The 15,878-nt window shown below is 35.3% G+C and overlaps 3 protein-coding genes across 3 annotated transcripts; 1 reads left to right on the top strand and 2 right to left on the bottom strand.

Moving 5' to 3' along the window:
• Positions 1-423: 423 nt before the first annotated feature.
• LOC146942249 (uncharacterized) lies at positions 424-2,073 on the bottom strand. The gene is made up of 3 exons (XM_085750021.1): positions 1,331-2,073; positions 929-1,244; positions 424-846 (listed from the first exon to the last, which is right to left on the bottom strand). Exons 1-3 carry the CDS (start codon positions 1,885-1,887, stop codon positions 424-426), a joined length of 1,296 nt encoding a protein of 431 aa, XP_085606147.1. The 5' UTR covers positions 1,888-2,073.
• Positions 1,943-4,620, bottom strand: LOC146942248 (uncharacterized). The gene is made up of 3 exons (XM_085750020.1): positions 4,073-4,620; positions 2,099-3,608; positions 1,943-1,954 (listed from the first exon to the last, which is right to left on the bottom strand). Exons 1-3 carry the CDS (start codon positions 4,165-4,167, stop codon positions 1,943-1,945), a joined length of 1,617 nt encoding a protein of 538 aa, XP_085606146.1. The 5' UTR covers positions 4,168-4,620.
• A 5,871-nt stretch (positions 4,621-10,491) lies between these two features.
• On the top strand, positions 10,492-14,721 carry LOC146942247 (uncharacterized). Its single transcript, XM_085756194.1, has 5 exons — positions 10,492-11,050; positions 11,968-12,057; positions 12,155-12,226; positions 12,395-12,514; positions 13,501-14,721. The coding sequence occupies exons 1-5, from the start codon at positions 10,577-10,579 to the stop codon at positions 14,560-14,562; spliced, it is 1,818 nt and encodes a 605-aa protein (XP_085612320.1). The 5' UTR covers positions 10,492-10,576; the 3' UTR covers positions 14,563-14,721.
• The last annotated feature ends 1,157 nt before the right edge of the window (positions 14,722-15,878 follow it).

Here is a 15,878-nt window from a genome sequence, read left to right as displayed (position 1 = left end):
GAAGCTGAATGATGTTGAATGTTTGTAACCTTTGATTTCGGCAAGTTAATGAAAATGTTTGTAACCATTGATTTTGGCAAGTGAATGAAAAATGTTTGTGGTTATGAGCTTTGAACATATGCAAGATAATGACATGAAAATATGACATAGAGGACAGAGTAGAACACATAACAAAAAGTCTGATATTATGTCGCAAAATATCATATCCAAAAGTAGACTTAAGTTACAACCAAGCATGTTTGAATGCTAAATAGGTTCCAAAGTAACAGAACTTAAACTAATGTGTTCCAAAATAACACATGACATCAAGTTTCAATAATTCACTATTACAACCCAAAATATAATGCCAACAAAAGAGTACTTAAATTGCAATACACCCCAAAATATAGAATAAGTCTGTAGAGGCATATCAAATAGGTGGCACTACTTCTTGTTTACTGACTGATGTGTTCCAATAGGCTCCATTTCATCAGACTTTCTCTTCAGACCAATGTTTCTGCACTTCTTAGGCACCATGAGTATGTTGTCCCCCACTATTTGTGGCTTTACAATTGGCACAGAGTTGCTCTGCACAAAGTTGCTTTGCACAGTGTTGATTTGCACAGAGTTGCTTGCAGATGGCACATTGTTGCTTGCAAGTGGTTTGTTGATGACAGTGTTCAAGCAAGTTGATGGTGGTCCAGAATTGGTTGCAACAGGTGGTGCAGCAGTTGGTGTAGTCTTGGTTGCAGCTTGTGTTGCTTCTGTTGTGGTGCTTGCTGATGCAGCTGATGGCCCTTTCTTCTTAGTTGGCCCTTTCTTCTTGGGTGCAGGTGGTGCTTGAGGTTGCTGAACAGTTGGATCGGTCTGAAATATGCATAATACAAGTTAAATACATATGACAGTTGCATATTTAACACATTACAGTAAAACACATTACAGTTTTTACCTGATTCTCCCCTGGTGCAAGCATCATGTCACCAAGTTGTTTACCATAGCATGTCCTAGCATTATGACCAAGCTCACCACATCTTCCACACTTCAGACTGTGTTGATTTCTTTTGGGCACAAATTTACTACTACCAGCACCAGATTGAGAATGTTTCACCATCTCATCATTACCTTTTTTTCTTTGTTTTTTGGGCCTACCTGGTGCCATTCTGACATATGGTGGCAAGATGGGTGGAAGGTCAAGTTGTGGCCATAATTTTGGTCCATTACAAGGCAGTATCAGGTTGTTGTAAGTATCCAAAAAAGTAGATTTCCTATATAATTTCAAGTTAAATTGTAAGCCCTTTCTAATGTGTTTTATAAACTAAAATAAAGTAAAAGCTAGAGTAAGTGTACTAACCTGTACCAATGAGCCACATAGTCATCAGGATTTTTCTGATTATACCATATGCAAGCAATTGCATGTGGACAAGGTATGCCAGACAGAACCCATTTCCTGCAGCCACATGAATTTTCTCCAAGATTCACAGCATATGAGTCAGTTCCATTATAAACTGTAAATCTAGCATAATTATTATCTCCACTCCAATTTGGAGTCCAGCCCTCAGCTTCCTTCTTACACCTATCCAACAGCTTGTTGATCATTGGACAAATTTCACCATCATACCTCAACATATAGTCTCTAAGTTTTACTATCCTATCTGTGATATACATTTTCAATCCATCAACAAGAGATATAACAACATTCTCTCTTATATCAACTATTGCACTATTAAATGCCTCACACATATTGTTTACTTGTAGATCACAACAAGTGTAAGTACTAAACCCAACCCTTGACCAACTACCTACAGCATGCTCACTCATCTCCTTCCAAGCAGCTTCATTAATGTTCTTCAAATTCTCCATTGCCTTGTTAAATTCAACCATTGTAGTACACCTAGCAGCTTTCCACATTGCCTCCTTCAATTGCTCACCTAGATGTCTCTTCTTAAAGTTCCCACACAGATGTTTAACACACAATCTGTGCTCATGGGCATCAGGAATGGATGCAATTGTGTTCACAAGTCCCTTCACATAAATAAAACAATATTAAAGCATAACTAAATAACAAGACAATTATAATTAACTTAATCTTAAATTTGTTAAATAAACAACAAATGCATACCTTTTGCTGGTCTGAAATGAAAGACCATTTTTTAGCTGCAATGCCATTCAAGTCAGCCAATAACAGTTCAAGAAACCAGTCCCATGCATCCTTTGTTTCAGCTTCCACTACTGCAAATGCAATTGGTAACATTTGATTGTTGCCATCTTTCCCAATTGCTGCTAGTAAATGTTCTCCATCTCTTCCTTTCAGAAAACACCCATCTAGACCAATTAATGGTCTACAAGTAGTTGCAAATGCCCTCTTACAAGCATAAAAGCACACATATATTCTCTGGAAAACAGGCCCATGCTCACTATCTTTACACTGAATCTTCACACTGCTACCAGGATTGCTCCTCAACAATTCCTCAGCATAGTTTCTCAGATGCGCATATTGCTCATCTATGGCACCATGGATAAGTTCCAAAGACTTCTTCTTAGCCCTATATAACTGATAGCTACTTAACATTGCTCCCCACCTTTCTTTACAAGCGTCCTTCAATTTCTTTATCCTAATACGAGGTGTGAGTTTCAGGAGTGGTATCAACTTCTTGGCTAACAGAGAAGTTCTAATCAATCTAGTTCTCCCACCGTAATGACACTTATGATCAGCACAATAAGTTGTTAAAACAAAGTATGTTTTAGGTGGAGCCTTGCTAAACCTCATGTAAAATGGACAACCATCAGCACACTTAGCCACAACCCTCTTCCTATCACTTTTCTTAACATAAATATTTTTCCTTTGTTGCAAAGCAAACTCTCTCACAGATGTCCTAATTAGTTCAGAACTTGAGAATACTTGTCCCTTCACAAAATTAATTTCTTCAGACAATTTGAACTTATGTAATTTTGGCTTACCATGGTCAGTATCCTCATCAGAAGAGCAGATGCTATCTAAATCAGATGAATTTCCATTCTCATCATCAAAATCTTCAAGTCTTGCTGCAGAAGGATTCTTTGAACTTTGAAAAGCCACCAAAGCTTGAACATTTGAAGTAACCACAGGTTCAGGATTTATCACTTGGTCAGGCAGCATATCTGTCCAGTCAAAGCCCTCATCATAGTCACTGTCATTCATAGACACCCCATCCTCATTATCTCTTTCAGACTCATCACCTTCAGCTTCTACAAACTCAAGATCTGTTCCACTTTCAGATTCAAAAGGGGAATATGAATGTTCCTCATCCTCATATCTTGCATCAAGATCTGCTAAATCAAGATGTTCCAAGTAAAAAGTCACACTATCCTCAGCCTTATACTCATCTATGAACCTTACCACATCCCCATCACTTTTAATTGCTCTAAGACCATCTTTGAGTTCTCCTCCAGCCACAGCATACCACACAGTATAGTCCCCCTTTACACCTAACTCTCTCACAAGCTTGTCCAAGTCAACTAGGTTAACTTTATCTAATACCCACGTGCCTCCACAGTCATAAGTATCACCCCTTTTGTATTCAAAGTTAGGATCCCCACTAAAGTAACCATTGTATCTAAACCTTATCCTCACTGAGTGGTCCTTAGTAGCACTGCAAGCAATATAATATTAGCTAAGTTAAAAAATCCCTTAAATGACATTATTATTGTATTCAATACACTCACCAACCATACCAAAATCAGAGTTATTATACAGTATTTCTACAAATTAGAGTTATTATACAGTATTTCTACAAATTAATAGTAGCACTACAAGAGTATTTCTACAAATTATGTGTACAAGAGTATTTCTACAAGAGTTATTATACGGTATAATATACAAAGTATTTGTACAGTATTGCTACCCTAAATTCAAGCAACATACTTCACATAACACAACCAAAAAAGAAGACCCCAGTTACATTATTATATGCAGCAGACATCACACAACAACCCAAAAAGACAACCCAATATTCAAGCAAAGACAAAAACGAATCTTGTTTTGTACTTTTAGGCATCACACAACAACCAGAAAAAGACAACCCAATATTCAAGCAAAGACAAAAACGAATCTTACTTTGAGGCATTGTTGTCAGGAATCGTCTTCTCTTGTCGACGAGCAGAGCTTTCACCATTGTCCATTCGATTCAAGCCTTTATCCACCCACTTCATCTTCTCCGAAAATAGTAACAAAAACCTACTTATCTGATTTTCACGGCAATCGTTTTCTGGAAATGGAGATTATGCGAACAATGGAGAAGATGAGAGATTGGAGAAGAATGCTGAGATGAAACTAAGGGGGCCGAAATTAACCCTAAGTTATCTACCAATGGTGAAAAGCAGGTCACGTGACCTGACTTACTATTTTCTTTTTCCTTTTTTTTAAAATTTCCTCCAATTTTAAAAAGCAAAAAAAAACCTGCAATATTCTAAAAAAAAAATAAACAAATATCCACGTGGCACCAAACATAAGGGGTTTGGGTGCCACGTCATCAAAGACTAAGTCAACAATGGACCAGGGTGCCAAAACTGCCACAGAATCAATACTTAGGGGGCTGTTTTGTATTTAAATTAGTTAAGGGGCTGTAACCGCAACTTTTGAAAAGATAGGGGGCCAAAAGCGCAATTAAGCCAATATTGTATTGAGAAATTGTGAAAAATGATAGATATGACTTTTTAAAAGTTAAAAAATTGTTAAATTCAATACAAACTTACTATTTTTAGTTTCCTTAACTAATGCCCTAAGAGCAATGGTTAGCATAACCCTAAAATAAAATATAAAAAGGCTTCGTTGTAGGAAGTTAAACAATGATACCCTTAATTATTTAAATATGGTAAGTGTTAATCGGTGCTCCGGAGTACTGGTTAAAGAAGCAAACATAGTAATATTGTATTAGAACTTGTTTAATCAATTTATTCAACAACAAAAAAACTTGTGTTTCAATTCCTCAAAAGTGTAAAAAATATTTTTTTTATTTAAAATTTGTTTTTTTTACTTCCTTAACCAATGTTCGGGGCACCGGTTAACATCACCTTTTAAATATTATCATCAATGCATTTTTTTTGTTAATAAAATTAAATAATTTGTTTATGATCCATATTTTTAATCAAATATATTTTAAGTTATTAACTTATATTTATTTGACTTATCTCTTAAAATAATAAATCGTGATTGCCCGCACTCTAGAGAGCTTTGGCTCCGCTTGAATATGGGGCGCTATAATTATTTTTTCTCTGAATTTGATGTCAAGGTTTGGCTTCATGAGATGACAAAGGGTACTTCCGCTATTTTGTTTATTACAGGAGTATAGTATGTTTGGTGTTGGAGAAATAATACTATTTTTGAGGATCAACATTGGCGTATTCAAGATGTGGTGCGAAAGACCTTTTTGTTACATGATGAATGCATTTCTTACTATCCCAATCTTGGTTTGGACCCACATTTATCACGCCTATTAGCTCATTGGATCCCCCCTCCGGAAGGTACACTTAAAATCAATATTGATGGTAGATTTCTAGAAGATTTTGGTTGTTTAGGTGCTGGTGGTGTTGTTCGCAACCACGATGGAGATTGGATAGCTGGTTTTTCTCACTATGAAGTTGGAGGTGATGCGTTATTAGCTGAGTTATGTGCTATCCAAATAGGTCTTGATTTTTGTAATCTAAAAGGCTATGTCAACATTATTTGTGAGAGTGATTGTTTGGAAGCAGTTGACCTGATTATTGATGGTCGTGATCATACCTTGCACACTTATGCTACCGACATCCTTCAAATTAGAGATGCTTTACATGGAAATGGTAATACAACATTGGTGCATGTTTTTAGGGAACAAAATATGTGTGCAAATTTTATGGCTAAGGAAGGATCACATGCAAGGTGCTCTGCTTGCTGGAACTGCCCTCCGCCTGACATGGAATCTCTCATTCTGAGAGATAAGCTTGGAACTTAATTTTGTCTCTCCCTCTTTTTTCTTTTTCTTTTTGCCTCGTTACTTTGTAACACTACAAAAAAAATTATAGATTTTATTTAGCGAATTTAATTTGCATTAACTTCCTTCAACAAATATAACAATAACAATAATTATTGAATAGTACTCCCTCCGTTCCTTTGTAAGTCTCTTTTTAGAGTGGCTACTAGAACTATGACCCGTGCTGACGCATGGGTCTTATTTTCATGTAGAAACTCACAATTTCACATAAGCCAATATTATACCATTGTAGAATAAGTCATAATAAATTTAACAATAAATCGTAAAACATAGAGAGTACAAAACTTATATACATTCCAAGCTATGAATCATAGAAATAGAAGAACTTTAATTCTGTTAAACCATAGAAAGTACACAACTTAGGGGAAATTGTCAGTCATAAATAATTAACAATGAAGAAGTTTAATTCCGGTCAATCCTTCCAAGTACACAATTTATGATACATTGCGAAAAACTTCGTGATAAACTACATTAGACGTTACATTAGAAATATTTTTTACGTTAATAATGGGTAAAAAAATATGCGCCAATAAATAGAAATATACAATTTATATTTATATTTCTAACTAACAATTTTGAAGGACAATTTTTGCTTAAAAAAGTCTCAAAGATTTTAAAAGATTTTGTAGGATTTTAATGACTTTCATGATTTTAAAAGACAATCAGGATTTTCAATTTGGATTTCAATGGATTTACATCATAAGATTTTAAAGGATTTTATGGATTTATAAGATTTCAAAAGATTTTATGAATCTTAAAGACTCATTGAAAAGAAATGATTACAACACACTCTCGAATACATACTCTTATTTTTTATTTTATTTTTATGAGAGATAGAGAGAGGGGGAAGAGAGGAGGGAGAGAAGGGAGAAAAGAGAGGAGATAGAGGGAGATATATATATATATATATAGAGAGAGAGAGGGGGGGGGAGGAGAGAGAGAGAGAGAGAGAGAGAGAGAGAGAGAGAGAGAAGGGAGAGAGCGGGGAGAAAAGAGAGGGGAGAGAGAGAGAGAGAGAGAAGGGAGAAGAGAGAGAGACGAAGAGAGAAGGGAGAGAGAGGAGGGAGAAAAGAGAGGAGAGAGGGAAGGGAGAAGAGAGAAGGAAGAAGGGATAAGAAAGATATAGTAAAAACTTTTAAAGAAAAACAATCCCAAGAAATCTTATGCCTTCATGAAAAACTTTTTTTTTGTTAAAATTTCACTAGACAATCTCACAAAATCCATCAAAATCTAATTTATTAAACAATCCTTTGAAATTTGAATGATTTTGAATACCATGAGACTTTTTTTAAGTGATGAAAAGTCTTGATTGAATTCCTCAAGACTTTTTTAAAATGACAAAGAATCTTGATTAAATACCACAAGACTTTTTTTAAATTGCAAAGAGTCTTGATTGAATACCACAAGACTTTTTCATAATTAAAAAGTCTTTTAAAATCCGTTAGAATCCTAATCCAATACATCCCTAAAGGTTCAGCCTCTGATAATGTTGATGAGCTAAAAGAATGGAAGTATGGACATCAGAGACGTAAAAGAAGGAGATGCATACATATAATTAAGTTTGATTGTTAAAATCCAATGACATTGATGCAGAAACAATTTTGCTATGTAAAACTGCATTTGGAGATTTCAATTTGTGATTACACATTAAAACAGTTGCCTTAATGGAATCACTATGGCTTGAATTGTGGTTTAGACTAACCAATCAAAGGAACAAAATTATTATTAGCCGCGAAGTGAATAATACGAAAACATGTCAATGACTTTTATTATGGATTCAAAATATTAGATTATAGCAATTGGAGAAAAGCAAAGTCTTGAAATCAAATGACTAATTGCATAACATATGAACAGAACATAATCTGCCATCGGATTATTAACGACAAAGAAAATGTAGATAAACATGTAACATCATTATAAAAACATCAAACAGATGGTCCTCGTCAACGATTATTACGGCAGCTTTAATCTTTGGGTTCAATTTTTACGCGCACCATCTTTGACGGCTGTGTGACAGATGCTTGCCCAACCTCGCCACTTCCATTTGTAACAGAATCGATATCACTGGATGATCTTTTCATAGAAGACTTACCAACAGGAGTATGGACCATGTTTGTGTCGCTGCACGAATCACCACATTCTACAACCTGCTGCTGCAAAATATGATTTTACAATAATTAGGATAAAGGAACAAAATTCGGATTTTTGAGCAAAGGATCTGCAACATCATAAAGCTTTAAAAAATAGGAAACAATATTGAAAACAGACGTCGTAATTGTGAGAAAAAATAACCGTATCACCTGTCAAGCAGTGATAGGACAGCAGAGTTTCAATACTACGACCCTCGATTTCCTGAATCAACGATAGAATAATGGAAGAAGAAATGAGGCTGAATCAATTAAACAATTGCGGTAATTATAATATAGACTGATTTTAATTTGCAACCGTGTGATTTTTTTTAAGGAAATTTGCATCCGTGTGTTATTAATGTCAGTTAATATATAATTGATTGAAAAATATTCTACAATCATACCAGAAAGATGTTCAACCTGCAGAGTATATGGAGAACCTTAAATATGATGTCATTCCAATTTGACTTGAAACATTATTTTAATTTGCAACCGTGTTTTATTTTTTTAAGGAAATTTGCATCCATGTGTTATTAATGCCAGTTAATATATAATTGATTGAAAAATATTCTACAATCATATCAGAAAGATATTCAACGTGCAAAGTATATGGAGAACCTTAAATATGATGTCATCCCAATTTGACTTGAAACATTATTTTAATTTGCAACCGTATGTTATTAATGTCAGTTAATCTATAATTGATTGAAAAATATTCTACAATCATACCATACAAATATGCAACGTGCAAAATATATGGAGTACCTAAAACATGATGCCATACCAATTTGACTTGAAACATATTATTTTAATATGCAACCGTGTTTTTTTTTTAAGGAAATTTGCAACCGTGTGTTATGAATGACAATTAATATATCATTGATTGAAAAATATTCTACAATCATACCATACAGATACGAAACGTCCAAAATATATGGAGTTCCTAAAATATGATGCCATCCCAATTTGACTTGAAACATATTATTTTAATTTGCAACCGTGTGTTTTTTCTTTGAATGAAATTTGCAACCGTGTGTTATTAATGCAGTTAATATATAATTGATTGAAAAATATTCTACAATTATACCATACAGATATGTAACGTGCAAAATATATGAAGTACCTAAAATATGATGTCATCCCAATTTGACTTGAAACAGAATTTTATTTAATGACAAACAATTTGAAATGAAATGAATTTATTGCGTGTTAAAGAAATGAGGAAGTCAAAGGCGTGAATTAATTGCGTTGAAATGGGAGGGAAAAAGCTAGGAATAAATTCTGATCAACTGATTAGGAAATGCTCTCAAATTTGAAATGAATTGTCGTGAATTAAATGCAATAGAACAAATTCAAATCGACTGATTAGGAAATGCTCTCAAATTTGAAATGAATTGCCTTAAATTATTTAATGAATGAAATGAATTGCCAAACAACTACTCGGTCAAACCTGAGAAATTGCCAAACAATTTGAAATGAAATGAATTTATTGCGTGTTAATTGGGTGAGGAGGTCAAACCTGAATTAAATGCGTTAGAATGGGAGGGAGATTGCTAGGTTAAATTTAGGGTTAGGGCTAGCTTGACCAGACAAGCTTTAGTATGTAAGATATGCACAAATACATATACGCACGCAAACAAGTATTTATGAGTGTTCAAAACCTAGCGACTCAATAGAAACGTAAACGGAACCAATTAAACCGAAAACCACAATAAATCGTGTTTGGTTGTGGTTTTTATTTTGTCATCCAAACCAAATCAAACTACATACCTACCGAAACACTAAGGCTATGTCTGGATTGATGGAATGTGATGGAATGAAATAAATTAAGATTTCATTGTTTGAATAGTCATTAAAAGGATGAGATGGAATAAAACTCAATGATATGCATTCCATCATGTTCCACCATTTACTCTCGTTTTGCTTACCCTCTAATTTGGATGAAATATGATGAAATCCTCAATTTACTTATTTTTCAAATTACTAAATTACAAATATATACCTAACGATTCGTACTATAATTTTAATCAAAATACATTCATATATTTTTTTTACAATATTTTTTAAGGCAAAAAAGAACCCATTCATAAATCTTAAAATTCTATAACGACCATAACAATTTTTGTATATAAGTCCAAATTTATATTTAAACTTGCCAACGCGCGGGCATACATCTAATATCTTCGTTATGCTTATAAAATATGGTAATTAAATTCTTATATTACTTTTTTTTAATTGGATTTTTAAAATATGATAGTTAAACTCCTTCAAAAAAAAATATGATAGTTAAATTCTTATTTTACTTTTTTTAATTGGATTTTTTTTTTGAGTGATTAAAAATTAGATTTAAGTCCGAGTAATTAATTATACCAAGTCTCAGTAGCACATCGTGTTTTCAAAACCTAATCCAATTCCTTCACACATCGTGTTTTCACTTTCTTCTTCTCTATAGGGTTTGTTTCAATGGCGGAAGAAGCACACTACGCAACCCTAAAACGCAAGTACGATGAACAACCCACCGCCACGGACATCGAACTCGAAGTCGCAAACGCCAAACAACGAGCTCAAGAAGTTGCCGCTCGTCTTCTCAGCGTCACCGGCGCTCCACCACTCTCCTACGATCCCAAACGAACCAAGTCCGATAACGGTGCTCCACAATCGGGGTTTGATTCTTACGATTTGAAGCCGCAATACTCGCAGCAAGGTGGTAGTTATGGTTCTAGTAAGAAGATTGAAATACCTAATGGTAGGGTTGGTGTTCTTATTGGTAAAGGAGGTGAAACTATTAAGTATCTTCAGATGCAATCTGGTGCTAAGATTCAAGTTACTCGTGATATGGATGCTGATCCTAATTCTCAGACTAGGATGGTTGAACTTATGGGTACTCCTGACGCTGTTTCTTCTGCTGAGAAACTCATCAATGAAGTCCTTGCTGAGGTTTTTTTTTTTATACTCTTGTTTACGGATAATAGTTTGATTAATTCTTGTTTTTTGAATTACTGTAATTCTTACTAGTCAGGGAAAATCGTTGATATGAGTTGTTTTGAACTGTTTTTTTTTTTTTTTTTACTGTCATATGAAGTATTTCGTGATTAATTTGCCCAATTCATGTTTTGAAATCACCGTAACTGTTACCTTAGTGAAATATCATTGATTAGAGCTGCTTTGAACTGATTTGATAACTGTTGTATGGAGTTTCAATAGGAGTTGATATTGTAACTGTCATATGAAGTGTTTTATGATAAATTTACTCAAATGATGTTCAAATTGGTGCAACTGTAGCCTGATTTTGTTGTATCTGACTGATTTTGTGTATGTGATATGATGTGCTTTATGATCAATTTTGCTCAAATGATGTTTCAATGACGGTAAAGGTCAGCTGTTAGTGAAATTGTTGTTTTCAACAGATTTTGCAACTGTTAACTGTAAACTGTTAGTGAAGTATCAGTGATGAGTTGTTTTCTTCTAATCTTGCACAATTTCATGGTAAATTTGCTCAAATGACTGTAACTTTACCTCTTGGTGAAACATTCACTAATAGGAGTTGTTTATACTTATTTTGTATCTGCAGTATGAAGTTTTCACGATAAATTTGCTCAAATGAAGCTTGAATGACATTAATTGTAACCTGTTAGTAAAAATGTATTTCACGATAAATTTGCTCAAACAAAGTGATGTTGAATTGATGTAACTGTAAACTGTTAGTGAGACATCACTGATAAGAGTTGTTTTCTCCTGATTCTGTAACTATAATATAAAGTATTTCATGAATAAATATGCTCAAATGATGTTGGAATTGGTGTAACTTTGACTTGTTTGTGAAACATTACTGATACGTGTTGTTTATTAACTAGGCTGAAGCTGGGGCTTCTGGCGGTGGCACTAGACGGATGGTTGCACAATCTGGGGGTGATGAATTTGTGATGCAAATACCAAACAATAAGGTGTGGGGAGAAAATATATCCAGCTGCAGGCATGCTTTTTGGCAGTGTTTTGTTTATTCTCGTTTGGGTTCATGTGGTTTCTTGTGTGAATCTTTAGGTTGGCCTTATAATCGGTAAAGGAGGAGAAACAATAAAGAGTATGCAAGCTTCTACCGGGGCACGAATTCAGGTTTTCTCTTGCGCTTTTGTCTTCATTTCTTGTTCGATATATAGTTTCTTAATTATGATGCTAAAAGTTAGATTCTAGTTAGATGCTGTTAACAGCTGACTGCCCGACTCTCATGACTTGGATTTCCTATCCGTTTTAACTTTTTACCAATATCGTCAATTTTTTCAGGTGATACCTTTGCATCCTCCCCCAGGTGATACATCAACAGAAAGAACATTAAAAATCGATGGGACCCCTGATCAAATTGAATCAGCAAAGCAATTGGTTAATCAAATCCTCACTGGTGAGGTATGTTATCAACACAATTTTTTGTTTTATCTGGCTTATCATTTTTGGTTGGAATGTGCCAAATCTCTTAAGTTTAAAATTATGGGTTTATAATCATGTTTAGTTTTAGGATTAAATGTTTGAAGTTCTTATACAATTACCTTATAAAATTATGGACCTTTTGACTTTAGTCCCTACAAAATTGTTATTCATTTTTTAGTCTCCACCTTTTGTAAAAATAAGGTGCTCATATTTTTACAGTGGTTGCATAAGCTTTCCAAATGAAACCATGATAACTCAGACTGGAGACTGCAGTAGCTATGGTTTATTAACTTTATGTCCTTTTGAATTTTGACTTGTTGATTGTGTATGTCAGCCATAAAATTAGACAGCACTTTGAAGACTCTTGGTCAATGTCTCTATTTATGTGCCCTGGCTGTTAGATTTTGTTTGAAATTCTCTTCAACAATGCCATTTGTGTGTTTCTGTCGATTGTTTGTAAGAACTTATACTTAAAATATTTCTTATCGTTGGGTCATATGCTCAACTTTCATTCGGTTTAGTTTTATCCTTGGGACTTGTGCTCATCTACATATAAAGAATAACTATTTGCATGTGTTTGTTGTTCCTACGTTAAAGTCACTTTCAATTATAATGGCACTCACTAATCAGTTTTATCAGCTTTTATTTCATAGTTTGTTTAAGCTGGCCTGTTAGATTGGGTTGAGGGAAGGTTGAGAGGATTGTTTCAATGTACTTGGGGCTTAGTGAAGTACGGTCTGTATATTTGGATTTAGTTTCCCATACTTGCTCTTTAGGGAGTAAAGTATCTGTTGTCTTGACAATCAGCTTATTGAAATTATGACTAATTTTTATTGGCATCAATGGAAATGAGGTTGTGCATATTTTGATACCCGTTATATGTGTACATCTATTGCTTCGTATATTTTTATGTTTTGGTACGTTGGGCGAGCATTTTTAATTTGTGGTTGTGATTCTCTCTGCAGAATCGTCTCAGAAATTCAGGGAACTCAGGTGGTTATACTCAGCAAGGTTACCAATCCCGACCACCGTCTAGCTGGGCTCCTCCTGCTGCTCCTGCACAACAAGCTGGTTATGGCTATGGGCAACCTGGATCATACTCTGGTCCATCACCGCAGTATAACATGCCTCAGCCACCATATGCAGGCTATCCTCCTCAGCAACCCGGTGGATATTCCGCCAACTGGGACCTATCGACTGCTCCATCTCACCAGCAGTCTACTCATGCAAGTGGTTATGATTATTACAACCAACAACCCCAGCAACAGCAAAATCCTGGGGGTCCTCCACAACCAGCTGATGGGTCTGCATACAGTTACAGTCAACCTCCTTCCTCTGGTTATAGGCAACCTGGACAGGGTTATGGTCAGGAAAGCTATGGTGCGTATAATGCGCAACAACAATCTGGGTATGGTCAGCCACAAACATATGATCAGCAACAAGGTTATGGCTCTGCTCCCAGTTATGGCAGTGGGAGTAATCCAACCCAAGAGGGGCACACTTCCAACTATGGATCACAAGCAGATACCTCCCAAACTTCCCAACCCACTACTGTTGCCCAGCAAGGCTATGCTACCAACCAACAAGAAACTCCTCAACCAGGTTATGGGGTAGCCCCTACCTCCCAAGCGGCCTATGGAAGTCAACCACAGTCTGGTTATGGACCTGGTTATGGTGCTCCTCCCTCTCAAAAGCCAAGTGCAAATCCACCTGCTTATGGTCAATCAGTGTCACCTAGCCCAGCAGGAGGCTATGGTCAGTCAGCATATCCCTCTAGCCAGGCCCCGCCTTCTGGATATGCTCAGCCAGAGTTAGGCACTCATAGAGCACCAGTGCAACCAGGGTATGGTCCGCAATCATATGGTGCTCCTCAAGGTGGCCAGCCTAGCTATGGCCAGACTCCACCGTCATATGGAAATAGTTCTTATGGTGCTAGTTATGCTCAGGCTCCAGCGTATGCTAGCGATGGAGCAACTGCACAGGCTGTTCCACAGGGCAGTGTTGCTAAAGTGTCACCCAAGAGTTGATTTTTCTTTTGTAATGGTTATTATCGTCCTTTGGGATGTGGTTTTAATTTTTTTCCTCCCATTTTGATAGCAACATCTATGTTGGAAATTGATATTTTTCTCTTTTGTTAATTATTTTCTACTGCTGTTTTCGGTCATAATTAAAGTGTTGCTTGTTTATGTATAAGTGTCATAATTAGATTGTTTCTTATTTAGCAAGTAAAACAGTCCCTAGGTAAGGATGACTAGTGCTTAAGAGTAGATTTAGTGCAGATTTTATGTTCAGTTTTACAAGCAAGAAGGAGAAGAAGGAGAAAAAGATTATATAAAAGGATGTTGATTGTAATGTTGTTGATGCCTCTGTTTATGACTCTGTGTTTTTAAAAATGAAAGCGGAGACCTCCTAGATTATGCAGAAAGCGACGATGTCAAGACTTCATCTGATTGTGTTTTTTCATTTGGTTGTGTTGTGTCCGGTTGGAATTCAAAGAAGCAAGAACGGATCACCCAATCATGAACTAAAGTTGAGTGTGTTACCGCTGCAACAAATCAAAAAAAGTTGGCCAATGAAGTTTTATCAGATGAAGGTTGAATAGATGAGGTCAATGCTTGGAGTTTTTTCAAGAAAAATATCAAGGAGTGTGGGTGATTGATATTTTTCTGTTTTGTTAATTATTTTCTACTGCTGTTTTCTGTCATAATTAAAGTGTTGCTTTTTGTTTATGTAGAAGTGTCATAATTAGATTGTTGCTTATTTAGTAAGTAAAACAGTCCCTAGGTAATGATGTCTATTGTTCTTAGGTAATGATGACTAGTGCTTAAGAGTAGATTTAGTGCAGATTTTATGTTCAGTCTTACAAGCAAGCTTATGGCTTGGCTCTATACATTTGTAGTGTATGCTTCAGTTTAATGTATAAAAGTATCTTAGCTTTTTTACTTTGTTCACAAAACATTGTTGTCTTCTCTAATTTTCTGGTTCTTCTTTCTTCTCCACCATTTTCACCTTTAGGTCATTTTTTCTACAATCTATATGGCATTGCAGTGTCTAGATGAAAACAAACTTAACAGTACTGAGAGATACGGTTTGATCTCCGTATCTCTCATTTCAAAAGAAAAGAATTTACCTGAAATGAACTGCGAAGTTCCATGCCATTTGCAGAATTTGGCGCAACCGTGGAATAAATGTTAAAAGGCATTACTAAAATGAACACAGAATACTTACATAGACCTATTTTGCAAAAGGCAACCGTGGAATGAATGTTAACCGTCTGATTTTGCAAAAAATTGAAACAAAAGGTAAAAGTTTAGCACCGAGTTTTGCATATTTTAGGAGATCC

This window comes from Medicago sativa, chromosome 3 (assembly GCF_051527215.1).
Source record: "Medicago sativa cultivar Bolivia chromosome 3, Bolivia_mono, whole genome shotgun sequence".
NCBI classification, from domain to species: Eukaryota; Viridiplantae; Streptophyta; class Magnoliopsida; order Fabales; family Fabaceae; genus Medicago; species Medicago sativa.
This window is presented reverse-complemented; position numbering and strand designations above follow the sequence as displayed.

Excerpts from the sequence above, each read along its gene's own strand:
- LOC146942249 (XM_085750021.1), bottom strand. The coding sequence starts at position 1,887 with ATGTGGAAAGCTGCTAGGTGTACTACAATGGTTGAATTTAACAAGGCA. Across the intron at positions 1,245-1,330 it reads TATGTGGCTCATTGGTACAG|GAAATCTACTTTTTTGGATA; the intron begins GTTAGTACACTT and ends GAAATTATATAG. Across the intron at positions 847-928 it reads TTGCACCAGGGGAGAATCAG|ACCGATCCAACTGTTCAGCA; the intron begins GTAAAAACTGTA and ends TGCATATTTCAG.
- LOC146942248 (XM_085750020.1), bottom strand. The coding sequence starts at position 4,167 with ATGAAGTGGGTGGATAAAGGCTTGAATCGAATGGACAATGGTGAAAGC. Across the intron at positions 3,609-4,072 it reads CCTGACAACAATGCCTCAAA|TGCTACTAAGGACCACTCAG; the intron begins GTAAGATTCGTT and ends TATTGCTTGCAG.
- LOC146942247 (XM_085756194.1), top strand. The coding sequence starts at position 10,577 with ATGGCGGAAGAAGCACACTACGCAACCCTAAAACGCAAGTACGATGAA. Across the intron at positions 12,058-12,154 it reads TGCAAATACCAAACAATAAG|GTTGGCCTTATAATCGGTAA; the intron begins GTGTGGGGAGAA and ends GTGAATCTTTAG. Across the intron at positions 12,227-12,394 it reads CTACCGGGGCACGAATTCAG|GTGATACCTTTGCATCCTCC; the intron begins GTTTTCTCTTGC and ends CAATTTTTTCAG.